This window comes from Periophthalmus magnuspinnatus, chromosome 1 (genome assembly GCF_009829125.3).
Source record: "Periophthalmus magnuspinnatus isolate fPerMag1 chromosome 1, fPerMag1.2.pri, whole genome shotgun sequence".
NCBI lineage: Eukaryota > Metazoa > Chordata > Actinopteri > Gobiiformes > Gobiidae > Periophthalmus > Periophthalmus magnuspinnatus.
In genome coordinates this window covers 22,450,045-22,465,039 of record NC_047126.1, presented here as the reverse complement: position 1 = coordinate 22,465,039, position 14,995 = coordinate 22,450,045, and the positions used below count along the sequence as shown (strand labels likewise).

The 14,995-nt window shown below is 36.9% G+C and overlaps 1 protein-coding gene across 4 annotated transcripts in view; it reads right to left on the bottom strand.

Moving 5' to 3' along the window:
• Positions 1-12,858, bottom strand: part of tmem131l (transmembrane 131 like) — a 31,891-nt gene extending 19,033 nt beyond the window's left edge. For 2 of the 4 annotated variants that reach the window (XM_055221443.1, XM_055221449.1), the window contains exons 1-4: positions 12,620-12,858; positions 11,616-11,689; positions 8,943-8,986; positions 2,338-2,409 (exon numbers count right to left, since the gene is read on the bottom strand). In XM_055221443.1, coding sequence (XP_055077418.1) covers positions 2,338-2,409; positions 8,943-8,986; positions 11,616-11,689; positions 12,620-12,743 — 314 coding nt within the window. In that variant the 5' untranslated portion in view covers positions 12,744-12,858. The remainder of the gene's footprint in view (positions 1-2,337; positions 2,410-8,942; positions 8,987-11,615; positions 11,690-12,619) is intronic. The other 2 variants (XM_033988126.2, XM_033988203.2) reach the window with 1 other exon arrangement.
• Between the last annotated feature and the right edge of the window lie 2,137 nt (positions 12,859-14,995).

Here is a 14,995-nt window from a genome sequence, read left to right as displayed (position 1 = left end):
GTCCAAATAAGGAAATGTCTGCTGAAGTAGGAAGGCAGTGTGTTTAGTTGCAGACGAGCAAAGCTAATGCTTGTGTTGAATAAACACTGCCACAATATCTTATACTATACTATTGACATTTCATCCAGAAGACTTTACTAATGAACTCAACTATAAAAAGTGCACACTATCAAATCAAGAGACACCTAACTGAGCATAGTTTTGAAAGTACATTTTCCTTTTGCCTCTGGAGCGTACAGACATCCAGACAGGCAAACCAAAGTGGTCACATCTCAGCTAATTTTACACATGCTACTTGTTTTGTGTAATGAGTATGTGCATATCCCTGGTAACTGAACAACAGTCACAGCTGAGGTACTGGTTCAGCCAATAATGAATACAACTTCTTCTTAATATTAAAAGCTTCATATCTTGCGTAAAACTTCAGAATATATAAATAACATATTTTCTATAAGTTTTTTTATATACTTAAATGCTTTGGCTTCTGAGACTAAATGTGTTTTATTGATATTTCTACAATGTACAACAAGACATTTTGTTTATAAATCCTAAAGCGGTGTTGAAGTACTGTACTATGGTGGGATTGTTGGAAGAAAACATAGGCAGAACATGAGAAAAAGTTTCATGAAATTTAAATATTGGAAGAAAGTCAACGTAATGTTACTTCTATGATCCTATTTAGTAACATGTAAGTAGGCTCTCTTGGTATAGGTACACACTACATGTAGTACTTGTGCTGGACTGCACACATGGTACAACATGGAATCTGTCTGGGGGGGAGACCTGATGTAATTAGTGTCTAGTCAATGAGGTTTTTGTGTTTGGCCCAGTGTTTTTCTATTGCACTCACAAAACACGTATGCAAGCAGCTGCCACTTGAATAAACAAAGGGATAGTTAAACATTACAACATTTTTAATGTCATTATCTACACTACAGCCTAAAATGGGCAAGTCAATTAGTAACGCTATATGAAATGTGAGGTGAGTGTAATGCTCTAATAACAACAGAAAAAAACACCACACACAAGAGCCACATAGATGGATGCTTTCAGCTTCCTGTTTTGGACAGTTACTTTCCATTTCAGACTGCATTTTATGGGGCTTTATGTTTAGAGTTGACCTTAAGGTTTAAAACGATATAGCTGAAAATTATTTTTAGAGGGAAGTTGAACAGAGTAGTCAACATCATAGCTGACTTAAAGGTTTACAGTTGTGTGGAGGACGCACCCACGCACACACGCACAAACTGTTTTTGAATGAACACAGAGCCTAGTATTTAACAGCATTGTGATAAATGTATACGAGTAGTGGCACAGCAGCTTAATATCAGGGTAATGTTAGACAGTTCTTTTGTTTAATTTTCATAATGGTTTAGCTAATGCATCTCTATGAAGATTTTGTATGGCTTGCTAATGCGGTAAACTTTTTGATGTTTAGACCCAACCTTTATAGCCTTACAGCTTCCTTGATACACACCATTACGGATGGAATATAACTAATTGAAAGCTGAGCATTTTAAGAAAACATGTCTAATATACAAATGTAGGGAGTTTAGGCAAAAGCTCAACAGATAATTTGCAAAAACACCTAGAAATGTTATCCAGAGATCAGGTGAGACCCATGTGGAAACATCTGCCAGTAATTATCCAAGGCATACAATATTTCCTTGTCATAGTTCAACAACAGACAGAAAGGACTACGTGGGCGGGGATAACAGTTCAACTGGAAACATATTCTTTGCTTATGGTTCAAAATTGAATACAGACATTTTCAATGCATTCAAAACTATTTTAACCTTAGCAAAAAAGATAAAGCAGATTAGGTCCGTCTGCAGCTTTGAGCACTACTTTCAGTGACTGTCCAGTTAAAATCAGCTCTAATGGACCACTCACTTCTTCAATTAACACATTGTAAAATCTCAACAAGTAAACATATGGGACTTCATAATGGCCCCACAGCCCCAAATGACACAAAGCTAAAACGTGCTGCAAATTTGTAGTTGAATTCACTTGATTTTATTTGTTTTGCGTTCTAAACTCTGGGGCTTGTGACCATTCTAGATTTGATTTGTTTTGAGAGAGAGAGAGCAGGAGGAGAACAGTTGGAGCAAGCCCTCTCTGGTATGTGCTGGATGCTGGGAAACTTAGCTCATAGCCGTACTTGGATATATCCTGCTTGCTGCTGTCCGCAATAATGACATTCACTCTTGGCAACATGGCATTTCAGAAACTGTCGCTAATCTGTCTACATTAGCCAAAATGCTAGGTTGGTAGATGCATAATAACAAAGGGGGAAAAAGTGCATTGGGCTGTATTGTAGTAGAGTGGTGTACGTACTGTGTCCCAAACTCCAGCGCGGATGGCTGAAAGTGCAGAGGCCTCCCACTCTCCTGGCTGTAGGAAGAAGAGCTGGAAAAGACAAGGCATGGACTGTTTAACTAGCTAGTTCAAATTATACATATTAAAAGCACACACAATACAACATAGTAAAAAAGGTTGCAATTAAATAATTCTTTGTTTCAGATTAAATGGGGATATAACATAATGTATTAGTTTATAAAGGTCAGAAATATCTAGTCAAGTGTTGTCAAATGTCGAACTCGATTTTGATACTAAGGAATAGAATTGATACTCCATACCAATTCTGCTACCACAATATGAATAAAAAACACTCTTTAGACAATAGAATGTAATTTCCTTAGAATTAAATGGTAGTCCTTTCTTTTATATTACCATGTGGTCTTATATCTGTGTAATTCTTCAGTCGTCCAGGTAGATTCCACAGTGGTCCATGGGCTTATACTAGCCTATGTGGTCTTGTTCTGATACAGCTTAAGATCATTCTAAAGCTATTCAGGAAAGGTTCATTTGTGTCTTGCAAATTGGACTTCTTAGTATCTACTTGCTCAAATGAGTGTACTATACTAGTTTTACCATCGACTAGTATCTAATTTTCAATACTTTTTGACAACCCTAAGTGGGGATAATATAATTTACTGGTTTATAAGGTAGGAAATATCTTGTCCAAATGTTTTCTGTTGTGCTTTGCCTAGAAGGTCCCATAGTACAGTAGTACAGTATTCGATTTCTTATCTCCATAGAGACAAGTAGGTAGGTGGATGTCAAGTTAGAATATTTCAATATTGTCACTTTAACAGTAATTTGAGACTAAACTCCAAAGTGCACTTTATACATGTCATTTGTGAGAGGGGTACCTTAGGGACATGTGTGGAGTGTAATTGATTACGCTGTATGGGACAGCCTGTGCTAATGAGCTGGGAATGCCGGAGCACAGGTCACACAGCAGCTGATAATGCAGTATCAGTGTGTAGTGTGTAGTGTTGTTGTATGGCGGTGGGTATTCATCGCATTATGGGGACTGAAATCTACATGCACTCAATCATTTCTTGGTGAACTTTAGCTTTGTGGGGACCAACAATCAAAGTCCTTAATATTTGAACAACAACATGGTTTTAATTTATGGTACTGGTTAATTTAGATCAAGGTTAAGGTTTAGGTTAAACTTGGGCAAATAATAATTATGGTTAAAGGGCCTATATTACGTAAAATTGACTAATTCCCCTAAAAAAAACAAAAAAAACAAACAAAAAAAAAACAAAACCTTGAGTTGTATTTTGTTTCATTTACACATTTGAGTAATCCAAGATTATTCGGCAGTCTATATCTCCAAAGCTCAAAATGTTTAGTTTCACCTTGTGAAGTCATCAAGTGGTAGTTTTAAAGCTAACCACTATTTTTAGCCTCAATTGAACTCCTTTACTCTTCAATACTCTGGAATAGAAAAATCGTTTCTTAAATTTTTTTATATTTTTGTTTTGCCCTTTGTTCAGTTGAGATTGTTACAGAAAGTCTACAATATCTTCTAATGCCCCTGTTGTTTTAACAACAGATATAGCTTCAAAGCTTGGCAGTTCCGTGGCTGAAATCATACAAATTATTAGACTATTAGTGAAGGTGTATGGAGTTTAAAACAGTGCAGAGCTTCCTGTATTACCACTTCATGGCATCACAAGGTGAAAATGGAGTGTAACACAGCATAAATATACATGATTTATGTGTTAAACATTTGTGAACAAACCCCAGATATGTTTTGATGAGGATACAATATGACATAGATTTCCAAAAAAAATAGTGCAATATAGGCCCTTTAAGGTTAGGAATGATCTCTAGGAAATAAATGCAAGTCAATGGAATGTCCTCATAAAGCATGGAAACCCAACAGTGTGTGTGGCAGTGAAAACATGGCCGACCCGCTGATAGACAACTGACACAGCTGTGACCTGCTGGGGCCACAACAGTCCACACACAGGGAATATGCACAGTGACATGAGTTTTGGGTCATTTTCATTTACTCAAAATGCAGTATACAACTGAATACATTTTGAGAACAATTCTAAAAATGTATAGATTTATGTAGAAATGTAATGTAAAATTTTTAAACTGTCAAATGTGACCAAAGTGACCAAATAAATGAGTTTCATCTAAAGGTTTGTAAGGCTGTATAAATGATTAACTAAGAAATTAATCCAATTGATTCAAAAAAGTATAAAAAATTAAAGAAATGTTTTGTATTGTAAATTATTATTTACAATTACAATTTACAATTATTTAGTATATTATTATACTAAAAGGAAACATATTGTGCAAATTTGACTTTTCAGAGCTTTTAACCATATTATAATTGTATTCCCTTCTCATTACCCACTCAAAGTTGAATTTAGAGATTAATGTTTAAATTCATTTTCACCACGACTGGTACATGCCTACAGGTCTTTACTTTATTTTCCAATTGTATTTTCTTAATCGGTGATAAATGTAGGATTCTGCAGCGTTGCAGCTATTGTGTTACAAAGAGGCAATAAGGCATAGGGGCAATACGTCAGTTGGCATCACAAGTTTCTAAACTGAAAGCAAACCTTTTACATCAATATTGCAGTTTTAAATGCCTAAATTTTAAATGTCCAACCATAATACAACATAATGATCCACCAATGTCATAGATTACAACTATATAGAGGACAAAAGCACAATATGTCCTTTAAGTGTTCTTTAAAACAAAAAAACCCCACTTCTGATAGATTTATATTTGAGTTCGTAGATACACACACCCAACATCATAGTCATAACATCTGGTCACTTCATAAAAATACTAAAAAAGTACTACAACTATACTTGCAAAACAAAGCCAGACGTCAGTCATATCATCTCATCTTCCTTCCTGTGATACCACTTCCTTTAAACACAGATCCTGGCAGTGCAGTCTAAATTAAACACACTCATGCTAGGTTAGAGCAGTTGTGTATTCGACTATTGAGCTGCTGGCATTGATCCCCAGGACAAAAAGAGCAGCGTGAAATGAAGCTAGAGTCATTATTGATAGTTTTTTCCATGTCCACTGGCTCAGCTAACAAGGTATTCTAAATGTCAGACTGCATCACTATGAGATTCAATTACTACGATGTTGTGTGTCTAACAAAAAGGTCTTTTGATTGGAAACTGCTGGTGTGGAATCTAATAGCGACAGGCCCAAATTGGAAGCCATATTTAACTGATTTATTGTTTTTCATCATTCATAGACAGCTGTTTAATAGATGGAAAAGGCTGAGTATGGTCATGCTACATGATAAAAATGTGATTTTAAAAAGTGTTGCGTTTGTCAGAAAAATAATCTTTTCTCTAATAATCTTTCTTCTGGCACTTGTCGACCAAACTACAAGTCAGTCATTTAGAGAGGCGACCCCAGTCACAGAAAAGTCATATGTTCTTCATGACTACCTTAGCTGGAGGATTTTGCCTATTATGCATTTTTGTTCACGGGTCTGATGGGTTGGCCAGAGGAAAGTCATCAGACACAGGAAAAAACATGCAAACTCTAAAGGCTAGAGAGACCTGGAAGTTCTTGCTGTGAGAGTTAGCCACCCAAGGTGCTGCTAGGGTAAAACATACATGCACTTCCTTGACAGTATCCTATAACTGTCTTTGTTTGAAAAACAAATACAATTTCATTACTGTGTGGCAAATGTCCTTAAAGACACACCCCACAAGTTCTACAAACTACTATTAAAAAAAACAACAACAACAAAACAAAAACAATTCACACCACTGGAAATGTGTAATTTTTTTTTGTTTTTGCTTCATTGCAAAGCATTGACATTCATTGGCAAGGTGTGGTTTCCCTTAAATGTTAAAATGGGGAGGGAGAAGTGTCACCTCAAAACACGCACACCACTGTCGATATTCCAGGAGCCGTGCTACAGAAATAACACGTTATGTTTAGCACTGTTTGATCCTGGGATCGCGCTCAAATAAAAGAGGACATGAGCCACGACATCAGCCATGCTCCAGCAGAGAGGTCACAGCTAAGGTCAAGGTCAGAGACCTCAAGGACAGAAACAATAACACTCCACAGCAGGTCTAAGCAAACATGCAGGCCAAAGGAATGATGGGTGTATATAGGTGGACAGCTTAACAAATAAAGAATTGACTTCAGCCCCTGTTGAAAGTCATCTCCTCCAGACCCCCAACTCAACTGTCGAGGTCTGTTAAGCCAGCATTAAATCAATGAATGCACATGGATATTATGTGACACAAGATTTGGAAGAGCCAACTAGTTAGATTTAAATACCTACTTCCTCCTTTTAGAAATTGGATACCCCAGCTTTAATACTTGTATGATATATTGTGTAGCCCCATAGGTCTTATTATTCGTTTAAAAGTAGAGTCTGAACTTTGCATAGGCTGCAGCTGGTTCTAGTGCTGTTGGAGTGATAGCAGCCTTTCCCTAACTGATAACCCGAGCACGAGTCCCTCTCAGCCCAGAGCAGAGGATAACCCCATGTCAACCAGCACTAACAAACCTCCTTGAAACGTCTTCACCCAAGTCTGCACACAGGTCTTTTGATGTACAGGGTAATCTAATATATGAGTCAAAGTAAATTAACTAAGACACGAATGTGGGTTGCATCAGAGGATATCTGAATATTTACAGAAATACAAACCACTTATTGACATTTCCTCAATACAGTAAAAGTAAACACATCAGATATTGTTGTCACATTGTTACCATAGTGCACATCACTTGACTGAATGGCTTTGAATATTATTCAAGTCAATAGCTATTGGACCAAATGAGTAGAACTTGTGGTAGCACAAGCTATCCACAATGTAATAAAAACGAACCTTGTGGAACACCATACAAAGCAACAATTTAAAAAGCCCATTATGCAACTTTTCCAGGGTCAATCCCTCACTTGTCTCCATGGAGATACCATTTCTTAGCCATAGCCATCTAGCATTAATTACGGTACCCAATAATGCCTTCAAAAACATGCAATCTTATTGTGAGTGGGAGCTCTCCTCAACAGAGATGGTCATAGCAATAGAACATCTCCATCAAAACAAACAGGTGATGGACCCTTAAACAGAAATGTTGCACATTGTACCTTAAATTTAAATGACAAGCCAAAGTAAACTAGCGGTGTCTGTTCACAAGAAACCAAGCAGAACAATCTATTTTTATAAAATATATTTCCATGACGACATGACATTTGACGAAAACACTTATTTTTCCGAACAATTCACTGCGGGCACCAAACAGCTGGGAAAGACACCGCTCATTCCCTCCGTTTTCTTTCAAGGAGTTCTAAAATTAGTCAGGAATTTGGTTGTGTGCCTGCCGGACACACGCCCCCAAACCCTCGTCGTCACAAACTCTCCCCTCACTCACCCCACTCTCCTTAACTCCCCAATATAAACAACATGGTGAGCATAAGGACCACTTTTAAAAGGCCTTTTACAGTCAGCAGCCCTGTGCTCAAACCACAGTGTGTCATTGGGCTGTGCCAGGATAGAATCATGTCCTCGCAATCACGCTCATACATTTAAGCCTCACATTACAAAATGAGGCTTAACAACTATTAAAATGTTGTTGGCCCACTGTGACATCAGCATAAATAATACTTTAGTCTGTCCACTACAAAGTTAAATAAACTAGAAGGCTATCCAAAAGCCATCACAATGACAGAGCACTCAGGTAAACTGAACAGACAGTCCAAGTACAGTTATGAACCATATCTTCCTCAGGGTGGGAAATAATCACAACAATGAATCCCTTTATTTTTTATCCTCCATCAGAAACCATTAGAAATGTACTTAAACCTCAACCAAGACATGTACAGGCATGTTTAAGTATTGCATGAAAAGTCATACAGCATTTTTATATAAATTCTTTTATCTTTTAGGTTTGATTTTTTTTAGTATAAACAATATGACCCACTCAGTATTATAAAAGTAAAAGCAACAGCGCCTAACTTTCTGGAGGTGGCACATACTTCGGAATATTTTCCATGCAGATAAGTTTTGTTCCATACTGAAACATTATAGCCAAAGGAACAACATTTCCATGGAAACAAGCTGGAAGAGGCCCTACTCCAGGCCAAATAAGAGTCAGGGTTGTGGAGATGCAAGCCCACTCACAGTCAGTACAGTTTTTCAGTGAAATAAAAGATGAAAATGATGAAAAAAAAACAAACTATTTTCCTAAGAAGAAAAATATTTTTTTGATTTACAAATATTATTCTGTTTAGTCATTCACTAGTTCTAGATAATGATGTAAAAAAAAAAAAAAAAAAAGTTTACCGGTAAATAAGCCAAATACAATGTCTTTTCTCAAAACTTCAGTGTACTGTGTACTAGGTAATATGTCTAGTTAGATTAGTTTAGCGGTTTAGTGAAAGGTTAGTCAGTAGACTTTTGAGTTTATCTAATGATGACTACTATAAATTAGCTACAAATTGTATAATGAAATTGAGTTGTCATATGAATAGAATGACTGCATTTTCCCTGATCGATAAACTGGCATTTTTAAAGGACACTGGTATGAAAACATGGAAACCCAATAAGTGCCAAATCATGTTAGTTACCTTTCCTCCAGTGGAAGACCCTCTTTTCTTCTATCCTTCTCCACCTGAAAACAAAACAAATAATTAACCTTGACAAAAATAAATGTTTACTAGTTTCTAGTTTACTGTATTCTTGGCAGGGGTGTAAGGTAAAAAAAACTGCTAACATCACAGACTGAATTATTCACTGTTCTGTTATTCAATAATGGTTAAAGTATATTTGTTTATAGTGATATCTTGAAAATCAACAAAAGTACACCTACAGTATCAAAAGTACAGCTACAGTATCACAATAATTAATTAATAACTGGAGTAAGGAAAAAAGACTTGTCTCCAAATCATCTAGTCATGAGAAATTTCCCATTCTGATGAATAACAAGCCAGAACAACTGAAATGTGCTTAGGTGGTGAGATGAGTACATTTAAGGAGGCCTTCCACTGTACATGTGTTAGTTCCTGTGTTACTTCTGCAGCAGCATCAGTCAAAAAAGACAGTGCACAAAATATGTTTAAATGGCCTGACATACAACGCAAACTTGCACAAGCTGTCATTTCATTTTATTTGCCAACTCCAGAACTGAACAATAAACAGACAGCAACTGCATATATATGCATTTTGAGTCAGTGCATTACATGGCATGTTCCCAACTTTATGGATGCTAGTAAAAAGTGCCACTTGATTCCACGATTGTATAAAAACTTGCACACAATAAATATTATATAATATATAATTATATAATATTATATACTTGCATAGAGATCAACAAGAGATTTAAACTGGCATTTGTAATGTTTTATGGCATCATGTTGTTCCACCATGCCACTGAATCGTCTACGACAAAGGGCACAGACCTTCACTCACTGGATGTGTTTTGTCTCCTCATGGCTCCGCCACGCAGGGCTACGAGCCTGAAAAGAGCGTGCGCAGAGAGCCCGAGTTTGTGAAGTAAATTTAGGATAAAAATAAGAATTTATTGTAAAACAGGAGCAGATCACTGATAAATTACTTGAGTTACATCACGTCACATCAATTTACACATGTTTTTTGTCCCCCACAAAGGGTAATTAGGCATTAAACTGTTACATGAACAAGTCCAATACAATGTTTCACATAGCGGCATTTCAGTGATATAAAGTGAAAGTTAACAGTCTAGGGAACCCAATGTAAACACATCTATTAGAAGTCTTCTGATGAAAATAAAGTTTGTGCAGAGTATATTTACTCTGTCAATCCGGATGTAGTTCACGTTCTCTTTTCTGTTTGGTGTGTTCTGAACTGTGAAGATCGATCTGGCCGGACACCAGCGGAGAAGAAAATAGATTTGGCTCAAAATTTTGTCAGAGGGTGGCGGAGTGGTGGAGCACCAGCGCAGCACATACACGGGAGGGGGAACAGCGCTCATTCCCTACAACAGGTGTGCCATTACTACGCAGTGCATGGCGCAGCGCAGTGAGGATGTATGATGTGGAATCAGCCCATTCAGAAGAAGAAAAAGAAAGAAAAAAATCATAGATTCACTACATTTTAAAAACAAAGCAGCTACAAAGGCTGGGGAATGTTACCCTATCAGAAATTGGGAAACAATTATCTATAATTACCAAACAGTTGTTTCTGTCATGGTTCAAAGTGACAGGAGAGACAAAGTGGGCAGGGCTAACAAGTGAATTCTAAACATGTTGTTCACTCATGGTACACTGCATTTGTCACTTAACATTAAGAAGATGTATAAAATGCATTCTACCGTTATATTATGCTCAGTAGGTAAGGGCAACTATTGCACATTGTCCAAGACATATGCTGGACAGCAGTGTGCCAAGCAGGCCAGCAAGATTACCGTAATTGGAATCAAAATCACATGAATGGATGGGTACAATGAGTAAAATTGTGAAGTTATGCAAAGTACCATAAGTTCCTCCACAAACAAAATTCTGTTTTATTCTGCATAAAAAACTGCTAATCTGCTGCTGTAGTTTAGATATGTACAAACAGACAAAGAAATACATATGATTTTTCATACTTTTGCCAAATCTTCGGGATGTGTTTAAAATGTGAACTTTGAACAGAATTCTATTAAAACATAAATTGCAAATCTAATTCCAATGCATATAATAAAAAAATAAATAAAAATCAGCCTTTGTGCTAAGCAGTGAGTAATTACTTATATTCTGCAGGGAATGTTTTTCTGTAACTCAATACCTACTCCACTCACATGTTTACATTAGAGCGCCACACCCACAGGTAACAAGACAGACAGCTAAGTGACCTCCTGACAGGTTATCAGTAAAAACAAGCTGCTACTACTATTGTCATCTTATGTAATCTTGTTAAAAGGCACAACTAATATGGATCAGACACAAGTAAGTAAAGCCTCAGCTACACTCAGGCATGCTCGATCCCTACATGCCGGAGTGTGCCCCATAAGTGTGCACTATAGTCGCCTCACAATGAACACTATGTACAAAAGAAAACGAGGAGGAGCCAAGTGGCAGGTGGCCTCACACTCCGGTTTCAAAAGACTACACAAAATTACTGCGATCACTGGACCATTTGCAAATGATACACAAAAGGCAGAGGCAGGATAACGCATGGCTCATACAGAGGAACAAGCCTAAAGAAGCAGGCCAAGACCTGGAACATAGTGTCACTGTGTATAAAACATTTACATATGCAAAAAAAAAAGTACATTTCAATACCTGAAGCGGAATTAAAGGTTCTGCATCCTCCGGCTGCCAAACCTCCACAACGCTGGTAGAAATCTGACTCAGGGCTTTAGAAAGAAAAACATACAATAAGTAAATGCAAAAAAAGTATATGAGCAATTGGAAAATAATTAGTAGGCCTAATGAATTATCCGCATAGGTTAAAAACTCAATTATATTTAATTTAATTTGAATCTATTCCAATAGTGTTGTTACTTGTTACAAATTGGAAAAAATACACAAACAGCAAATAACTTACCAAAGAATTTTAAAACGTTTTTTCAATTCTATTAAATGATGTTAAGAAGAACTTGTGGATATTTTTTCTGTAGCTGTAGTATAACATTATACTACAGCTACATTACAGAGAAAGTGATTTGTAAAACATTATAAATTCATCTACAGTAGTTCAGTGTAGCATATAAAGATTGAAAGTATGTTGTATTTTCTCATAAATAGATTTCTTACATAAACCTGAGATTGGATGCACACTGTACAGTCCAGCGAGGAAATGACTTCGCCTCTGCTGCAGACTGACAAAGACAGGGAGCTAGCTGCTGCTTTAGCACAGGTTTAGCACGCAGGCTAACCAACTTGCAAACAACATGTATTAATTTCCCGCACTGCTCCGCGTCAGTTTAGCACATTGTGTATATTTACGTGGTTTGTGACGCTAATATAATAGGCTACAAATGCGCTTTAAAGAGTACCATGTGTAGCGTGACAGTACGGACAAGTTGGTTTCACATTTACAGCTAGCATAACTACTAGCCCTGTGACAAAACTGTACCCACACAGCCCTCATGGGAGCAACTAAGCATAATGTGGTTAAGCAAGCAACTGAACACTAACAGCTTGCATATGAAGGCAAATTAATCAAAAATGCATGTTGCAGGTTTATGACAGAATAATACATTAATCTATTTGCGACAGTGCAGGCTGGCTAACTGCACAGACGTTACATTTAAACTGCAGAGGTGCTAAAGGTGCGCACAGACCTTGCAGCTGGGCTCCTCCGTGCTGTACGCATGGTAAAAGTAATTGTAGTATTCCTAGTAATATATTGATCCACGTTTTCCTGTGACAGTGGCTGCCTTGTTGGAAGTCCTGCGGCCCCGCCATGCTGCCTGCCCTGCTGGCTCTGTCTCTCTAGTCGCAGCCAGCCTTGTGTGTTTCGCTGTGTTGGTCTTTCTTTGAGCGAGCAGCGCACACAAGCTCCCTCCCTCCTTTCTTTCTTTTCCCTCCCGCTGCACAATGTACACTCAAGAACCAGCAGAGGTTTGCTCATGGGGCACACCGCCTCTCTCTGGGACTGTTCTGTCGAAATGCACATAGTCACTAGTCTGAGGGCTCCTGGGTTGTCTTCAGATTGACAGGTGTCTGGTGATGTAGTCCTGGTAAAAATGTAATGAAAATTTTACAACAGAATGATCTCAGTTAACACACATTTTCTGTATTTTTTTTTCTTCTCCATACTAAATCTTTATTTAGCTATTTTTTTCTTCTTTCACGCACTGTTGGGACTCAAGTTATTATTACTAGTTAATTATAAGTCAATATTTTTATGAGGCTTGATTGAGGCTTGAAGAGGGAAGATTACAAACTCCAGATGGCCACTGCGTGACTCCCCATGGTTCTTACTGGATAGTTTAGCTTCAGTCCATTGTCTAATATGGATTAATTGATCAGCCAAACTTCTGAAATCTAGTGCCCTCCAAATAGTCGTAGATGGCACAGGCTCATCTCTTCACAAAATGATAACTAAATCTTATATACCTTTAATTGGGTCTGCCGTAGATAAAAACTGAGGCACAGGTACGTCAGAATTCATAGAATTTGCCTAAAAACTGTCAAAATGCAGATATTAATAGACCTATGTCATGGTTTATATTTCTAGTTACTTTATGCTTATTGTTTTTATGTTAATAACTAAAGTCCAATGTTTTGTCAATGTTTTTCCATTCTGTCAACTGTAGAGTGAAGAGTGATTTTTTTGCTTGCTATGGCATACCTGGAAGACTGAGGTATTACAAAGAAATGTTTTGTAGGATACAAAAAATAAATATACAAAAAAAATAAAATATATATATATATATATGTGTGTGTGTGTGTGTATATATGTGTATATATGTATATATGTATATATATATATAATTTTTTTATATTTATGACATACAAAAATTAGTGGAAGAATTTTCAGTTGAAAGCACCTCAGGCCACAAGATTGTTATGGCAATTTTATGGATGCAACTCTTAACAATGAAGACTTTCAATTTAAAAAGCAGTGAATTGCCCATAGTTACATTAGAGTAATATATTGGCCTTTGCCCTCCAACGATTCATAACTCTAAATTTTGTTAATGCATTACAGAATTCATTTACAAATTACTTTAATTACTTTGGAATGTAAATCTACTATAAGTTGGCTAGAATTCTGCTTTTTTTTCCTGTAGTTAAGGCAGCAGCAGTGGCGTGTTAGTCTCATGAATCATAGTTGGACAGGTTAGGCAGGTAGACACTTGTAAATGTAGGTGACTCTTCTGGTGGGTGTGTCCGCTCCACCAAACACAGTTATTGCTACACATAGAGAAAAGCTGAAGTAGGACGCTGTTGCCATAACACAGATTGAAACAAATATGGTGACTTATATTTGAATATGGACAAAACAGCAGAGCTTCTTGTTAACTAGCTCCTTGTTTGCATGCAATATGTGTTAGCTGGGGATCCAGAAAACACAATTTTTCAATACTTTGAACATGGGGAGTTTTATCAGTGGCCAGATTGGTGTGATTGAAAGGTGGATTAGTCAGTCAGGGAAAAGCACGGTCCGTCTATATCCTACAATCTGAATTTCCCCTTGGATATAAATAAAGTCTTTTTGATTTGATTTTGATGCAAATATGACTGCTTATGAGAAAAACAATAGGGAAAAAATATCACAAGGCTTTGGAAAAACAGCGTATTTCTGCAGAAGAGTGAAGCACTGAACTCTGAGGTTAATTTGAGGTGAAAGAAATGTGTTTTTGTTTGTAAATGATAGATGACCAATGATCTCCTTTGTTTAACATAAGTCACTGAAAAAAGAAAATAATCTAATTGAACGGTAATGTTTGGTCGTAAGAAAGGGCGTGGGGACCTGGCTGATATCCATCTGCATAAAAATACAGATATCGTTCTGGATTTGCCAGGAAAATAATTTGTGACAAAGTTATAAACAATGTACAACAGCAATATTATTCTTTTTTAATTTTCATGAAACAGTAAAAAATCTTATAAACAAAGAAATAGTGTACTATCAATAGACTTAGAAAAACTAAAAAGTGCACTAAGAAAACCAAAACACAAATGCATACTATGCAAGGGTGTTAAAATGT